Here is a 17,087-nt window from a genome sequence, read left to right on the forward strand (position 1 = left end):
GATTTGCTGAAATTTTTCATGCTTTTAGCAGGTTCCACTTAGACTGAAGGAACGTGAAGAATCTGGCGTCAGGGAGATCTCAATAGAAGGTTTTCTATCATCCATAGCTCCATTTTCCCTTCAAATTCCAGTGGCACTGCAGGTTTGAAGGTCTATATAATGTCGATACCATAATCTCTTTGCTCTTTTTTGTTTAGGCCTTCTCTGTGTTTGTCAATGGGTTTGATCAGACGGCGGATTTTTTTTGGGAATTTAATTATGATTTTGTGCATTATTTAGGTTTGAGACTTAACCCTTTTTTAAAAGAATGTAGTACTAATATATGAAAAAATTTTCATACTATAAGTATAACATAGGATAACCTTGGCAACTTGTCTTCACTGGGATTTCTGCCATCACCTCCACCAAATTTAAGGCTTGGTTTCCGTTTTCCATATGTGGCTGTCCATCAGCATTGTGTGATATATATTTTTTAGGCCAACATCCAATTCTCTTTATTCATAAAATCGTGGACCTTAGGTGTAAAAATAACGTGCATTGTTGGATATACATTAGGGTAGCACCTCACCGTAAGTTGAACTCAACCATTTTTCTTTTTTTTTTTTTTTAACTTAAAACGATTATCTTTCGGTGTGTAGGAAACACGAAATTTTACTAAAATATGAAAGACCCTTTGGCAAATATATATATATAAAAGACCCTCTTAATTATCAGGGAGTGTGAAGGTTATTTTGACCAAACTTAAGAATGTAGTATTGGTGACAAGAGTCTTAATTCTTCTGACAACGGTCACTCACACCTCGGGAAGCATCAATTGCCCATAACCCAAGATTTGATAAATTACAATATCCTATTTCACTTATTATAATGTAATATAATAAAATAAATAACCTAAATTATTCATCTGGCATCTGTTAATTCAGGTCCACAGAGACTACATGTTGACATTTATCATTGTTAAATAAATAATATAATATGACAGAATTTTCTCCCCTGTAAAAAAAGAATCTCGACGTAAACGGTCAGGTATCATGGGTCCCAATTTAGTGGTGGGCCCGATGCCTCGTGCAATGTACATAGTGCAACCAAAAAGCGATCGTCGTTATTATTATTTTTTTCAAAAAAAAAAAAAAGAAGCGACTGTCAATCTTACAAAAACATAAATTTGCATCTGATTATCAAAATGTTGGATCTTTATTGCTTTAGGTAGAATCCGAAGGTTAACCACTAAAGGGTCACAATTTTTTATTCTGATTTGTCAAACCAAAAACTCACGACATTAGTTGATACTGATTCTTATTTTATTTTGCATTTAACATAAGATATTTCATTCCCCTCCCTCGATCTCCTTACTGATTGAAGGCACTCGTCTCTTCTCCGGCTACAAATAAGCAACTTCGAAATTTAGAAAGATATATGAATGGGGAGGACAAATGGTGCCACGAATAATCTGTATTTGATATTTCGTAGTATGGCCGTAATCTGTATTAAAAGTAACAGAAAAGTTAAACTTGTGAATTACAATGAGCAATTCCAAGTTTATGTATCACATTTTTCCTTGGAAGTATTTTTGGCGACAAAATTTCATGCAATGGTTATTATTATTATTATTATTATTATTATTATATATTTACTTATTTAAAAGCTCGAGAATATGGTCATTATAGTTAAAAGACGAAACAGCTTCTTTCCCAATTCACTCCATTTCCCCAACAAGAAGGGAAGCTTAAACAGAAGAAAACAAGGAGGAGTGAGCTGATTTGAGCTTTCGTTTGTTCGAGATGCAATTCATGGAGGCTCTCCCCGTTTATCTCCTCTTACTAATCTTTTCTCTTCTCTCAATTGCAGGTATCTGTATTATTATCGTTACTATCTTTTTCATTTACTTCCAGCAGATGCGTGTGTGCATTATGTCTGTGAATTGGGCAATGCAATTTTAAGATTTTTTTTGCGTTCTGTGGATTCAAATGGCTAAAAAATAGATGCTAATTTGGCTGCATTGTTCTCTTTTATTCTTCTTCTTCGGACACGCATATTCTGTGAACGAATTAATTTCATCCATTCTGATTCTTGATTTAAAGATTCGGATGCCGCATTTACTAAGCTTTTTCTGGGCTTTACCGTAAATTGTTCGGGTTTTGAATGTGCAGAAGGTGGAGGTTCCATTGGTGTGAACTATGGCCGGATAGCTAACGACCTCCCATCGGCGACAAAGGTGGTGCAGCTCCTGAAATCGCAAGGTTTGGATAGGGTCAAGGTGTACGACACTGACCCGGCAGTTCTCAAGGCGTTGTCCGGGTCGGGTATCAGAGTCACCGTCAATCTCCCCAACGAACTCCTCTCGTCAGCCGCCCGCCGCAAATCTTTCGCCTCTTGGTGGGTTCTCCGTAATGTCGCCGCCTACCACCCATCCACTGCCATTGAAGCCATTGCAGTCGGGAATGAGGTCTTCGTAGACACACACAACACCACTCGCTTCTTGATGCCCGCGCTGTACAACATTCACGACGCACTGGTGAAGTACAACCTCCATGAAGACATCAAGCTGTCGTCTCCCATTGCACTCAGCGCGCTGCAGAATTCGTACCCTTCCTCCGCCGGTACGTTTCGACCGGACTTGATCGAACCGGTGTTCAAACCCATGCTGGAGTTTCTGAGGAAAACCGGGTCCAAACTCATGGTAAATGTGTATCCATTCTTCGCTTACGAGTCCAATGCGGACGTCATACCGTTGGAATACGCCCTCTCCCGGGAGAATCCCGGCGTGGTGGACGCTGGCAACGGCCTGCACTATTTTACCCTCTTCGACGCTCAGATCGACGCCGTCTTCGCGGCAATGTCGGCGCTCCATTACGACGACGTCGGAATCATTGTCAGCGAAACCGGGTGGCCGTCCAAAGGCGACTCAAACGAGCACGGCGCTAGTGTAGAGAACGCCGCCTCGTACAACGGGAACCTAGTCCGCCGAGTTCTCACCGGCGGCGGGACTCCAGTGCGACCGAAAGAAAACCTGACCGTGTTCCTGTTTGCCCTCTTCAACGAGAACAAGAAAGTGGGACCCACGTCGGAGAGGAACTTCGGCCTGTTCTACCCCAACGAGAAGAAGGTTTACGAAGTTCCCTTCACGCCGGAAGATCTGAAGAGCTACAAAGACATCCTACCTCCGCGTACAGGCGGCGAGCAGAGAGTCTCGACGGCTAGCGGGGAGACTTGGTGCGTGGCGAAGATGGATGCCAGCAAAGACAAGCTGCAGGAGGGTCTAGACTACGCTTGTGGGGAAGGCGGCGCCGATTGCCATCCGATCCAGCCAGGGTCCACGTGTTTCGATCCTAACACACTCGAGGCTCACGCGTCGTACGCCTTCAACAGTTATTATCAGAAGAAAGGACGTGGCATTGGGACTTGCTATTTTGGTGGGGCCTCTTATATTTCCACTCAACACCCAAGTAAGCATCTCTAATTCTTCTTTTATTCTATTTCAAAATCTCTTATTTTGGTTAAAAAATGCAACGTATGATGAAATAATATATTAAATTTTAAATTTAAAAATAAATTTTATTTTTATTAACATATAAAAATTGAATTTGAAATACACGATCTTACTTCTCTACATAACAACAAAAATACATCGACCTTAAAAAAGAATTGGGTTGGGATATGTATTTTATCAAAGAAACATGGCGCATGTTAAAGAGAGTTTGGGTGGCTAACATGTGCTATGCGCACTAGATTTGGGTGGAGTGGGCCCCGGAGTGGATGGGCACGCCAGCTAATATGGGATGCACGTGATTGGGACCCACAAGAATAATTTATTTATGGTCTTCTTTTTGTTATTTGCTAATTAATTTTAATAATATGTAATTGTTGTAGAGTACGGTAAATGTGACTTCCCTACTGGATACTGAAGAAACAGGAGGAGGCGGCCAACCCCACCCTGTCTCTGTCTTTTGTATTTAATAATTAGTTAAATGATATAACATCATCCCATCCTTTGTTATGTATGACATATTCTAATTCCAATATGTATTAATTAATTTTAGAGGTTCTTCTATGTCCAAAAGTGGTCTATATATGTTTTAAAATATATATATATATATATATTATAATTGATGTGCTTTGAATTGGACAACTGTATCGACCTATTTATTAATGAATCACACGGGCATCTGTGTATATTCGTGTCTGATGTTTTAGTATCTTTGCAGCACTATCTTTAAATGGGAAAAAGTCTTCCCTTTTCATTTTCTTTTCTGCTTTAGTGTTGGATAACGTTGGTGGGTATCCTCTTCCACGCTTCACTTGTCAAAATAAATGACACGATCGATTATTTTGAATGCTTTTCCGGGTAGGGTGAGTACGTTTTTCTTTTAAGACGATCCAATCGATCTGTATCCGTGCAGTCCAAATTTACTGCAAAAGTTATATTTTTGACAATAATTTTTTTTACGAGAGATTTAAATAGAATATTTGTCTCAAAAAATTGATTTGTTAGATTATATCACATAGATTTTTGTGTCGAGATGAGTTCAGCGAGTCATAGTCAAATTTTAAGTCATGTGTTTTGAATGAAGGTTTACGTTACTACACTACGTTGAATGGTGACGTATCCTTTTATTTTCTACAGTCATAGTGCTCGTATTTTATAATCATGATATAAAATTTCAATATTTTAGAAATATCGAGTATAGAAAGAAAATTGGTTTTTTTTTTTTTTTACGATGAAATTCATAATCTTTATCGATAACACGATCAATAAATCATGTAAAGTTTTAGGCTTACCCAAAAATTATTGAAGAAGGAATCTACCATTGGATCGAGCTTCCTACCATACACATCAAAATCACTGGCATTATTCCTCAAGTCAATAAAGTCTCCCTGCTTGGTTAAATTGACCTCTTCTCCACTCTACACGGTAAAACAATACCATTTCTTTTCTTTTTTAATAAAATAAAATAATTATATCTATATTTTATTAATTTATCAAATCTCTATTTTTTTAAAAAACAAAAATATTAAATCACCCGATACTAACAACTTGAATATTTTGATGAGATTTTTTTATAATTTCAACATTTTTTTATTTCATTTATTTATCATTTCAATTTCACAAATCGATAACTTTTATTTAATTTTTTTATAATATCTGCATCATATGGGGACAACAATTTTCAATTTTTTTTTTTTTTACGTAATTCTTTGTTTGAAGATATTTTTCACTCCCTTATTGTAGCCTCGTGTTTCATTTGTTAGTACATGTACCAATTGCAGTAATAATAATTAATGGTTTTTTTCCCCCGGGTGATGAGTGCATATACATTAAATTTATGTTAAATAAAATTTTAGATATTATATTAAAATTAAAATTTAAAAATAGTTTTATATAATGATTTTATATCTTATGGATGATGTTGTGATTTAAAATTCAGAAATATAGATGAAGATTAAAAAAAATTTGTTTTATTAAGATATAATAGATATAGATTTGATAAAAATTTACTAAAATATATTTTTACTATTTTTTAATATACTAAATAAAATGAAATTTATAAAAATATATTCCTAAAACATAAAAATAAAATCAAACTACCTTCTAGAACTTCATTGTTGATGACGAAGACCAATCACAAACTTTGCAAGTATTCTTTGCTTTGACCAGTAAAAACTTTGAATTAGAAACCCAGTCAAATCATATTATTGAACACGATATAAAAAAAGTTATATTCATGAAAATAATTAGATTGAAATTTTTTATATCTTGTTTTTTCATAAAATTAATTCATAAAATTAAATATATTACGAGAATGAGTATTATGGAAAATAAAATTTGCTGATATTCTAATTTTAATGAATCTTTCATTTAATACTAATTAGTAATAAAGGAGCTGGTGTTACTTATGGACGGTATTTTTTTCTTGTATAATAAACATCATTATTATTTAACTAAATATAAACAATAATTTTATGGATTTTCAACTTAATTTGCATTGTTTTTTTTTTTTTTGGATTTTAATTAACTAGTTTCTGTGATTTCATGAAATTATATTTTACATATCATTGTCTCGTGTTGTGACATATAAATAAACAACAAATTAAATAGAGTGCATAACGAACGCATCTATCCGATTCGTTCAAACTTTCAAAGACGTGGACCATTTCAATCAATAACTCAGTATTCAGTATATATGATAAAGATTAATTATAATATTTTTTTAAGATTGTTTTATCAAAAATTATAATGAAAATGGTGTAATTCAAATTTTAAATCATACAAAAATTCAAATATCATGTTTGATTACTCTACTTAACAGAGACAATTATTGCATCAAACAATCTTCCTCTCAATATTTGTACTTCTTGTCATCCATGATAATCGAACTCGTGATTTTAACCCTAATAATAATTGTATGACAAATTATAGCTTAATGTAATAGTACAACTCAAATATTTTAAAACGTACAGCGAATCAAATATTACGTTTCGATTGCTCTGTCTAATAGTATTCATTATTACACCAACACTTTCGAATGATAAAATGTAATTATTCCATCTTAATTAACATATGGATATTCAATAATATTACATAATATATATATATATATATATACACACACACAAAATAGAGCAAATGACATTTATATAATAATATAATTTACATATTTTTATTTTTGACAATGTTTATCGATCAATTTACATTTTTATTCAACTTATTTATATTTTTTTTCTCAAATTCAATCATTTTTCATCGAAATACTGACATGACATCAGAAACATATGTCAATGATGTCCAGTATCGTATCATTAATTTTTCCGAAATTACATCATTATTTTCAAGTGCATTTTACTGAAAATTGATTAAAATTTTAAAAAACGCAAATGAATATTAATAATAAAAAAATTACAATTCATAAAAACAAAAATATAATTTATCGCTATATAATAAGACCAAGCCTTCACTTCTACATCGATTTATGCCAAGATAAATCAAGCAAGTAGTCTATAGTTCTTTACCAAATTCACGTATGACCACTAGTGAAACAATAATGTCCACTCCTAACGAATGGATGCAATACCAGACCAGTTACATTTCCGACATCAGCCAAATCCTTCCTCAGCCGACCGCCGACGCCTCCTTTGCCAACTCAAGGAATATTAACTTGTCCCCGAATTACGGCCGCATATCGAAGCCCCTCCGGCGTCGGTCGAGGGCCTCGCGGCGGACCCCTACAACCCTTTTCAACACAGACACCGCCAACTTCCGGTCCATGGTGCAGAGATTCACGGGGGCCCCTTCCATCTCGACTTTCTCTGCCACGCCTCAACCCTCCGGTGGCGGCGAAACGTTCGCGCTTGATGAAGCTGCCACAGCTATTAATCATACTCCTGATCCCGCCGCTGGGTTTCACATGCAGTATTCGCACCCCCTAGGACAGCAACAGCAAGTGTTCACGATTAATAGGATGCAGGAGGGCGGCGGCGAGGCCATTTCATCCCACGCTCCGCCGGGGTTCTCTAGCACTACAGATCATCGGAATTACGACTATTACATGATGTGATCGACGAGAAGAGGATAATGATATCCTTGAGTTGAGCGTGGTGTTGATGAATGATGACTCTTCGGTGGCATGAGGTGTAAATTCTTGATCAATAAATAATATTTCCTTTTTATTTGCAATCTGCCCTCGTTCCTAAATAAATACAAATCATTGATCTTTTTGATCAGCAGGTTGTTACGGTCTCAAGAATCTTTATTTTTAAGACGGATCATCCGATATCCATAATAAAAAACAATATTTTTAGCATAAAAAATAATACGTTTTCATGGATAACTCAAATAATAGATATGTCTCACAAAATACACTCGTGAGGTTGTTTCACACAAGTTTTTGCCAACTTTTATTGTTTCGTGTGTTCATATCATACACATAATATCAACTCTCGTTAAAATTATCGCTAATAAATGTTTGTGATGTAATATCAAACATTATCACAGTTTATTGTATATGTTCCTAATTTTAATTAGGAAATTCTCGATTACTAGAACAAGAATTCAAAATATATATTTTTTACATATTCCAATGGAATGATAGATTCGAATTCACGCATTTTCCCGGAAGATGCAAATTTATGCAACCTCTCATCTACCTAATGATGTTGACCATTCAAAATTAGATTTTTATGTTACAACATTTATTTAAATTGCAACTATCAATTAAACTTTTTTGAGCTGATGATAAAATGACATCCTATATATTTTGAAAACTCAAGGTTTATTGGAGAGCTAGGTTCACTTATGGTCATGTGGATATATATTACTATGAACTTTTTATTTTTTAAAATAAATGTTAAAATTGAGAATTAAACATTACTCATCTTCAAAAGCTAATTTAAAGAAGGATAACTAACACATCTCACGTTCAAGATTAAACATCTAGAACGTAAAGTTTATAAATGATTCAAGATCAACGAGTTATTTCTTCAAGAGAAATTTTTTTGAGGGGGCACTAATCCTTTCAATTATGAAGAGAATGAGTGTCCCGACTATGGACAGTCCAATACATAACAATAGGGCAAAAATTTGTTTGAGACGGTCTCACGGGTCGTATTTGTGAGACGGATCTCTTATTTGGGTCTTCCATGAAAAATTATTACTTTTTCTGCTAAAATTATTACTTTTTATTGTGAATATGGGTAGGGTTGACCCGTCTCATAGATTAAGATCCGTGAGACGGTTTCACATTATAATTGCGGACAATTGATACATAAAAGATTCAAAAGATAAATAATACCATGCACCTGGATGCTTACTTGATCCACACCATGGGATTAGCATAGGAACGAGAAGCTTTGGCTAAAACATAGTCACACTAGTTTGTTCGTCGTTGAGTAAAGACAATTGAACCCATTTGCAAGACTCGAAGAATTTATCGCATTCACCGCCACCTTAGCATCAAGTTTTAAACCCAATATTCGAACCCATGATATTATAGCTTCAAGAATTCCTATGGCCTCACATTCTTTGACACTGAGCAAATCATCATCATCACGCAATCGCCAACCCACTTTCCTCCTTTGCTAGCTCATCAATCATCATCACGCAAAACAACCACTTTTTTTGTTCTGATGAGAAAAAACTCAGCATCCACATTACATTTGACAAAATGAGCAGAAAATATTGTTAGTTGTTGCTGTTTGGGATATCTCTGTTTAGCTTCTAAACAGTCACATAAGAACTCCGTGGCCGAGTTTTTGTAAATGTTACGTTATTCCAGCTTAGTGAATAACAGGAAGAACAACTCGGAGAAAGCTTCCGCGTTCGGAAAGCAAGAATCAACCATTTCATGCTGTCCGGAATTGTGCCAATAATCATGTGCAAATCGACAAGAAATAAAGAGAGGTTACATTTTTTTTAATTATTTTTTGATTTATTAATAATGGAAGGGAAAATATTGATGATGTTTATTTTTTTTTAAAATAAATGGTTGGGCCGGCCCGGATTGATCGGGGAATATTCGATATTTTGGCTGCTAAACAGAAAAGAAAGGTAGCAAAGGAGAGAAGGCGGGAGACAGTTTCGATGGGGGAGTGTGGTGTTGGAATTGCGGCGGAGCAGACGAAGACCGTCGACGGTGGCCAGCACTCCAACTCCGTCGATCCACTTGCAACTTCTGATGTCCCCATTCGTGTATACGCCGATGGAATCTACGATCTTTTCCATTTTGGCCACGCTCGCTCCCTAGAACAAGCTAAAAAGCTGTAAGAAATTCTCTTCCTTCCACAATGACCATAAAATTTTCTGGTTTTTTTTTTTTTTGTGTTTGTGTATTTTCTGCCTTCGAAGTTGGATGCAATTACAAAATCTGTTTAGTTTATGTCCACATGGTGCTACTGACGTCGAACCGGATTTGATCGTTTTAAAAATTATTTTTATTTTATTTTTTGGATCTATTTTGAGTTGTGATTTGTTTAGCAACTTATAAGTGTTATCGAAGTTTTGAAGTGCCGACATATCTTGACTTGAATCTATGTAGATTCCCCAATACGTATTTGCTTGTCGGATGCTGCAATGATGAGATTACGCATAAGTTCAAGGGGAAGACTGTTATGACTGATGCTGAGCGTTATGAGTCTCTTCGCCATTGCAAGTGGGTATCCTCCCTGGCCTTTCTGTGAATTTTTAGTTGATGTTTTTACTGAGGAATTGAAGCTATACTCATGCAGTTCAGCAATGATTACATCAATAATGTTTATGAGTGAAGTTGATTTGTGATGAATGTTTTTCCGAGGTTCTAATCAGTAGCGATGATAGTTGTCTTTTAACAATGGAAAAGTTTTGGAAGTTTTGAGTAATTTACAAGAATTCAAATGCCTTGAACTTGTGTTTTTCGAATTTTCACTTTGTGATACTTCAAATTCCTCCTTTCTCACTAAAAAACGATTTGCCGATTTATCACCTGGCAACCGCTTTTTGGCAGGTGGGTTGATGAGGTCATCCCTGATGCGCCATGGGTGATAAATCAAGAATTCCTCGACAAGCACCAAATTGACTATGTGGCTCATGATTCTCTTCCGTAAGATTTCTTATCAATACTCATTTTGTAACAGATGTTTGTCCACATCCCCTTTCTTCTTCATTTGTCATTGTTTAGCGTGAACATTTTGTTTGAGGAGCAACAATACTACCCAAAATTTACTAGATATACAATAGCAAATTTATCATTCGTGAGCTCTTAGTTCATAGGAAGGTATCTTGGTCTCCTGCAATATGAAACACCACGATGCTTGAAGAACCATCAAAAGCTGTGTGCGCTTTTGACTGGAAAAAGAAAAAATCTGAATGGTCTATTAACCTGTCCAGCTTTGTTACTTCAATGTCCACTTGCAAAGTTCAATGTAGATGCAAACTTCTCTGGATAGAACCTAAGGATCAGTCATTAGAGACTTCAATAATCAAATTATAGTTATTTTGCACTGTAAAATCACAAAGAACTTCAATAGTGATCTCTTTTCTTCATGGTTATTTCGTTACTTGACAGTAATTCTCATCAAGCCATGCAAATCCACATTTATTAACACAATTCACACTCAATCAAGTGTTGATTTCCAACGTGGTGCAAAATTTAAGACTTACTATGATTGATACTCATACTTGGACCAGTAAGATTTATTTAAGATGGAAAGAATTTGATTGCTTGTGTTTAAAGCTCCATGACAAAATCAAGCCAAAGAAATTACGTTTACAATAACAAAGTTAATTGGTTTATTACTTCCGCAAACTGCATGGGAAGATTTAGTTTAAATCGATGGATTTAAACTACATAAAATTGTGCATTTATGTGCGGTGGGATTTTCCTTCTTTTCCAGTTATGCTGATACAAGTGGAGCTGGAAAGGATGTTTATGAATTTGTAAGCATTTGCTATACCCTATAATATTTGGAATAAACCATTGTTTTTCAAATATTTCCAAAGTTAACATATGTGCTAGCATGTAATTCTCTTTTTTCTTTATATCTTGTTGACACATGGATATCATAAATTATGCTGCTATCTTTGTAGGTCAAAGCTGTGGGAAGATTTAAAGAGACTAAAAGGACTGATGGAATTTCAACATCAGACATTATCATGAGGATAGTGAAAGATTATAACCAATATGTTATGCGCAATTTGGATCGTGGCTATACAAGAGAGGAGCTTAATGTTAGCTATGTTAAGGCATGGTGATCCAGATATATTTTTTCTGCTTTGTCATATATTGATTCTGATACAACTTAATTCATCTTTGGTCTGGTATTTAATTGCCACAAAACTAATGTGGCATATTTTAATTTTTGCAGTTGATGCTAAATTCTTATATCAAACATGTGCAGGAAAAACGACTGAGGGTGAATTTGAAACTGAAGAAGCTGCAAGAGAAAGTGAAGGAGCATCAAGAAAAGGTAGGGGAGAAGGTATTCTAGTGATGGAAATGTTGGCTTATTAGTTTCCTCATTACTCAATTATAATCCATGTGCTAGCCTGAATCACAAACACCTACGGCATATTCTTTCTGCAGGTTTACTTTTTTACCCCAATAATATTGAATATATATTTTTTAATAAAAAAAGCAAGAGAGAAACACTGAAAAACGGAAGATAATAAACATAGAAAATGCAGCAAAAAATATGGAGAATATAGCCAATGACCACGCAATCATCTCCACCACTGTGACACCCCACCCAAAGCCACTTCCCCAACTCCTACCTATGTATCAGTTGGTAATTAAGCGTCCTTGAGCCATTTCAATGCCGAGACATTAAGCAAGGGCCTTTTATAGCAAATGCCCCTGTAAATGCTCAAAGCTTGTATTACTATCTAATGGTTGTCTTGATCCCTATCTTCAAGTCTCATTTGGTTAAGCATTGAACAAAGCTAATCCATGATTAGATTGTTATCAGCTATCCTTTGTTGCTCAATTATAACCCTAACCAGCTCGTTTACATTTTCGAAACTCCATCTGGCAGATACAAACTGTTGCAAGAACAGCTGGCATGCATCCCAATGTTTGGGTCGAAAATGCTGATCGCTGGGTTGCTGGATTTCTTGAGATGTTTGAAGAAGGTTGTCATAAAATGGTAAGCAGCAGTCTTAGCAATTCATTGGGTGTGGCATTCAGATTCTCTACTTTCTAAACTCAGATACATCAACTCTCTTATATCATTTCAAACATCTATTTCACAGGGAACGGCCATTAGGGATCGAATTCAAGACAGCTTAAGAGGACAACGGGCAAGGCGTTTCTTGCCCTATGATACCAATGAGAGCGACAGTGAAGACTATTATCAAGACGATTAGGAGGCAGAGTATTATGATGATGATGAACACTATGACAGTGATGGGAAGAAATGAAGGTTGTCATTTTAAGTACAACTCGACAGTTTGATTGGCGACGGGTTACCATTTGGGCTTTGTAAGGTATTGTAGAATAGCTGAGCTATGTGTTATTTTGGAGAGTACTCTGGAATGCTTCTGAGTATTGAGTTGTCTTGAATTGAATAGAGTAAACCGTGTAGATGCAAGCGTTGTTAGGAGTTCTTTCTTGAATAAAAGTTACAAATGTAGGATGAAATTTCATTTCAGCTTTGTGTTGATGCAGTAGCTAGCTTAAGGTTCTGTTTGGGAGGGGTGTGGAATTTTCTGATCGAGATTTCCCAATGCTATTCGATTATCTTTCTGACATAACAGTTAGATTAAGAAATTAATTGTACGAGATTTTTTAGATAATTGACTACAATTAAATAATAATTACTAGCGATTAACGCACGCAAACGTGCATGTGAATAGATTTGTTGATCTAATTAATTCTTTTATAATATTTTAGTCATTCATTGTGATTTAAAAGTATAAATAAGTACGTAGAAATAATTTGAGAATTTGATGAAGTGATAGATAATATTGAATCTAACAAAGTTACAATATAGATATGGTATAACAATAATGATTTAGATATATTTGTGTAAATCATCTTCATACAATTCTTAATCAACATGGATCAACCTCAAGTTCTTATCTTGAAAAGCTACAAATTACTTTGATTTTATTTTTTATTATGAATATCGGTGACCTGTCTTACAGATAAAGATTCGTAAGACCGTCTCACAAGAGACTTGCTCCGATTTAAAACACTTGATTTGAACATATTGTTTTACTATATACGAAAGCACAGATTACATTGTTTGGCATGAATTGACTTGGAAAAAGAAGTAGACGCATCAAGACAAATGAAACTGAGAGTAGACTTCATACAATGGGATCATACATGAAATGAATGCTTATACCATACCACCCAACACGCTTAAACAAAGAAATGTTTGAGTTTTCAAATTTATCAGGCTCGGAAATTGTCATTTATTAATCTGATCTTTCACACAAAGAATTCATCGCTTAGAAGAAAAAAATAAATAAACGAAACATAATTATATTTATATATATTAATCTGATTTGTTCACGTACAAAAGGAATCCATCATCGAAAATAAATTTACATCATGCTATTTTCTGATACAAAGTTTTTCTTTAAAATTTTTTAATATATTTTTACATCTTCATAAATACATTTTTTTTAAAAAAAATTGAATTTTTTGATTAATATTAATATATTAAATCAGATATCGACTCTTGCAAATTACTCAGATATATTAAAATAAACTTCACGTTCAAAATAATAATAATAATAATAATAATAATAATAATAATAATAATAATAATAAATAAAATAAGAAAGTTTATTCATTATAAAAAAAAAAAGAAAAAGGGTTCGAAAAGATTAAAGAAAAGGAGATTAGTAGATGAATGGGTGGAGCGAAATCCTAGGATAGATTTTAGATTATGATGCGGAGAAATTACGAGATAAGATTGATGTTGTTTTATTATTATTATTATTATTATTATTATTATTATTATTATCAATTAATCTAAAACAAAAAACTTGTGTTAGACGGTCTCATAGGTCGTATTTTGTGAGACGGATATCTTATTTATGTCATCCATGAAAAAATATTATTTTTTATGTAAAGAATATTACTTTTTATTATGAATATCAGTAGGATTGACCCCTCACAGATAAGATTCGTGAGACCGTAGAGACCTACTCTTACTCTAATTCTAAAAAAAGCTTATGTTTTTTTTTTAAAAAAAACTCTACACATGTCGACATATTTTCTTATTAGCTAATTATGTTAATAAAATTAAAAAAAACTAGCAATCAAAAGTATAAATCCTAAACATAGAGATTTGAGATTGTGATTATTTTTATAAGGGCTTGAATTGAAAAGAAGTAGAATAGTTTAATTTGGATGATATATTTAATAATTAAATAAGGAAGTTTGTAATATATTTTGCCTTTTAAAAAAGATATGAAAAATAATTTTAAAAACAAAAATTAGTAAAAGTCGAATTTTTAGTTTGAAAAGAATGAGCACATTATGTTGTCAGTTTGCCGAGTAAATCCTTTGTTCTTCATAAATACTAATTTACTTAAACTTTGCCATTACCTCATTTACATGTCATTTGACTCTGAAATTAGCACACAAAATATCTCCAAATCCTTTGACTTCTGTTGCTGTACGAGATATTATATTTAAACAAAAACAAGTCGAAGCCAGAGTTTGTGCTGCGATCTTCTTCCACGACCCACTGTTCCGGGGTTCTTCTTCTTGTTCTTCCTTTTTTCCTGCAGAGATGAAGACCCTTTTCTTTGCGATAATGGCGCTGCTTCCCACAGTTATTGTGGCAGAATGTACGTGCGAGGCCGATGAAGAAGAACGAAACACATCTCTGGCATTAAAATACAAATTAGTGGCAATCGCGTCGATTTTAGTGGCCAGTGCGATTGGGGTTTGCCTCCCGGTTCTTGGAAAAGCGGTGCGTGCATTGAGCCCTGATCGGAACTTCTTCTTTGTCGTCAAAGCTTTCGCCGCCGGAGTGATCTTGTCGACGGGTTTCATACATGTTCTACCGGATGCTTTCGAGGACCTGACGTCTCCGTGCATCAGCGAGAGCCCGTGGGGGGATTTCCCGTTCACGGGTTTTATCGCCATGGTTTCTGCTATTGGGACGTTGATGGTGGATACGTACGCCACTTCGCATTACAGGCGCAGGACGGCAGGTAAGGCGGCGGCACAAGTTGGGAATGAGGAGGAAGGGATGGTTCAGGTGCATGCTCACGCCACGCACGGCCATGCACATGGATCTGTTTCTTCGGTGTCGGATTCTGATGAAACGGAGCTCCTCCGGCATCGAGTAATATCCCAGGTATATTATTAGATTGTTACGATTTTTTCTTTATTATTATTTTTTTTATAGAATGAAATGAAATTCAGTCGTACACGTCTTTTCGGTTCTGTACGTTCCATCAATTTTTTTTTTATTTTGCAATATAATTTTCGATCGATCATCTTGTATAAATATATCGAGATAAAATTTACATATTTAGAAAATAATTAACAAGTTTTTCTATTTAGGAATTGATCTTCTCGAGTCCTTAAATTTCTTTCGAGTTCGAAATATTGTTGAAACTTTCTACGTTTGAATCATCAGGTGTTGGAGTTGGGTATCATAGTCCACTCGGTGATAATTGGAATAGCTTTAGGTGCTTCGGAGAGTCCTAAAACAATACGGCCTTTGATTGCTGCGTTGACATTCCATCAATTCTTTGAAGGCATTGGCCTCGGAGGATGCATTGCACAGGCAAAGTTCAAGTCACGGGCAGTCGCAATAATGGGTCTATTCTTCTCCCTCACGACTCCAGTTGGCATTGCAATTGGCATTGGAATAAGCAACATCTACAGTGAAACAAGCCCGACTGCTCTGATTGTCCAAGGATGCTTTAACTCAGCATCTGCAGGGATCTTGATATACATGGCACTCGTGGATCTTCTGGCTGCTGATTTTATGAGTCCCAAATTGCAAAGCAGTGGAAAGCTTCAATTAGGAGCAAATGTGTCTCTTCTTTTGGGTGCTGGAGCTATGTCTCTTTTGGCCAAGTGGGCTTGAATTTTTGTGATGTTTTGTAACTTATGCTGGATATACAGTTTCTTTAATGTTATTTACCATTGGTGCCATTCTTTTTTTAATTTGAAGCTGATACAACACTGTTTTCTTGGTTTGGAGCCTTTTGAGTCACCGGAGGATTTTCGGTGGAGTGATCTTTTTCTTTCTTTTTCCATTGAATAAAAGAAGCTGCTGCTTGTTCCAATTTCTAGTTCCTTATCCACTTGAACAGAAAAATTCACTGAATCAAGTGGGAAGTAGCAACCTTTAAAACAAGTTTTAGTTATTTACTTATTTGGTCAAAGCACACACAATCTTCTTGGGATCTAAACACAAACATATGTAGGCTAGGACTTAAAGTTAAGTGGAAGCTGGCATCAACGCTGGCAGATCTGCCCATGTGGGCAAATCACGCCCATCGATCTATCTAAATTTCAGAATTTAAAACGCGTTTGAGTCGAGAAGGAACCGTACAACAAGCAGCTAATTGGCTCGAAAGTCCGCATTCAAAGTCAAAGTTGACAGCTTGGGAAAAGGACGATTGATAACTTCATCTCTGAAAG

General features: G+C 35.1%; 3 protein-coding genes across 3 annotated transcripts; all 3 read left to right on the top strand.

Annotated features, from left to right (window-relative positions):
* Positions 1–1,683: 1,683 nt before the first annotated feature.
* LOC140976339 (glucan endo-1,3-beta-glucosidase 3-like) lies at positions 1,684–4,108 on the top strand. Its single transcript, XM_073440435.1, has 3 exons — positions 1,684–1,848; positions 2,151–3,446; positions 3,871–4,108. The coding sequence occupies exons 1-3, from the start codon at positions 1,782–1,784 to the stop codon at positions 3,903–3,905; spliced, it is 1,398 nt and encodes a 465-aa protein (XP_073296536.1). The 5' UTR covers positions 1,684–1,781; the 3' UTR covers positions 3,906–4,108.
* Positions 4,109–9,458: 5,350 nt separating this feature from the next.
* Positions 9,459–13,216, top strand: LOC140976353 (choline-phosphate cytidylyltransferase 2-like). Its single transcript, XM_073440458.1, has 8 exons — positions 9,459–9,753; positions 10,029–10,142; positions 10,473–10,568; positions 11,362–11,404; positions 11,555–11,710; positions 11,866–11,934; positions 12,499–12,609; positions 12,716–13,216. Exons 1-8 carry the CDS (start codon positions 9,476–9,478, stop codon positions 12,827–12,829), a joined length of 981 nt encoding a protein of 326 aa, XP_073296559.1. The 5' UTR covers positions 9,459–9,475; the 3' UTR covers positions 12,830–13,216.
* Positions 13,217–15,113: 1,897 nt separating this feature from the next.
* On the top strand, positions 15,114–16,584 carry LOC140976343 (zinc transporter 8-like). The gene is made up of 2 exons (XM_073440447.1): positions 15,114–15,786; positions 16,072–16,584. Exons 1-2 carry the CDS (start codon positions 15,214–15,216, stop codon positions 16,525–16,527), a joined length of 1,029 nt encoding a protein of 342 aa, XP_073296548.1. The 5' UTR covers positions 15,114–15,213; the 3' UTR covers positions 16,528–16,584.
* The last annotated feature ends 503 nt before the right edge of the window (positions 16,585–17,087 follow it).

This window comes from Primulina huaijiensis, chromosome 1 (genome assembly GCF_012295235.1).
Source record: "Primulina huaijiensis isolate GDHJ02 chromosome 1, ASM1229523v2, whole genome shotgun sequence".
NCBI lineage: Eukaryota > Viridiplantae > Streptophyta > Magnoliopsida > Lamiales > Gesneriaceae > Primulina > Primulina huaijiensis.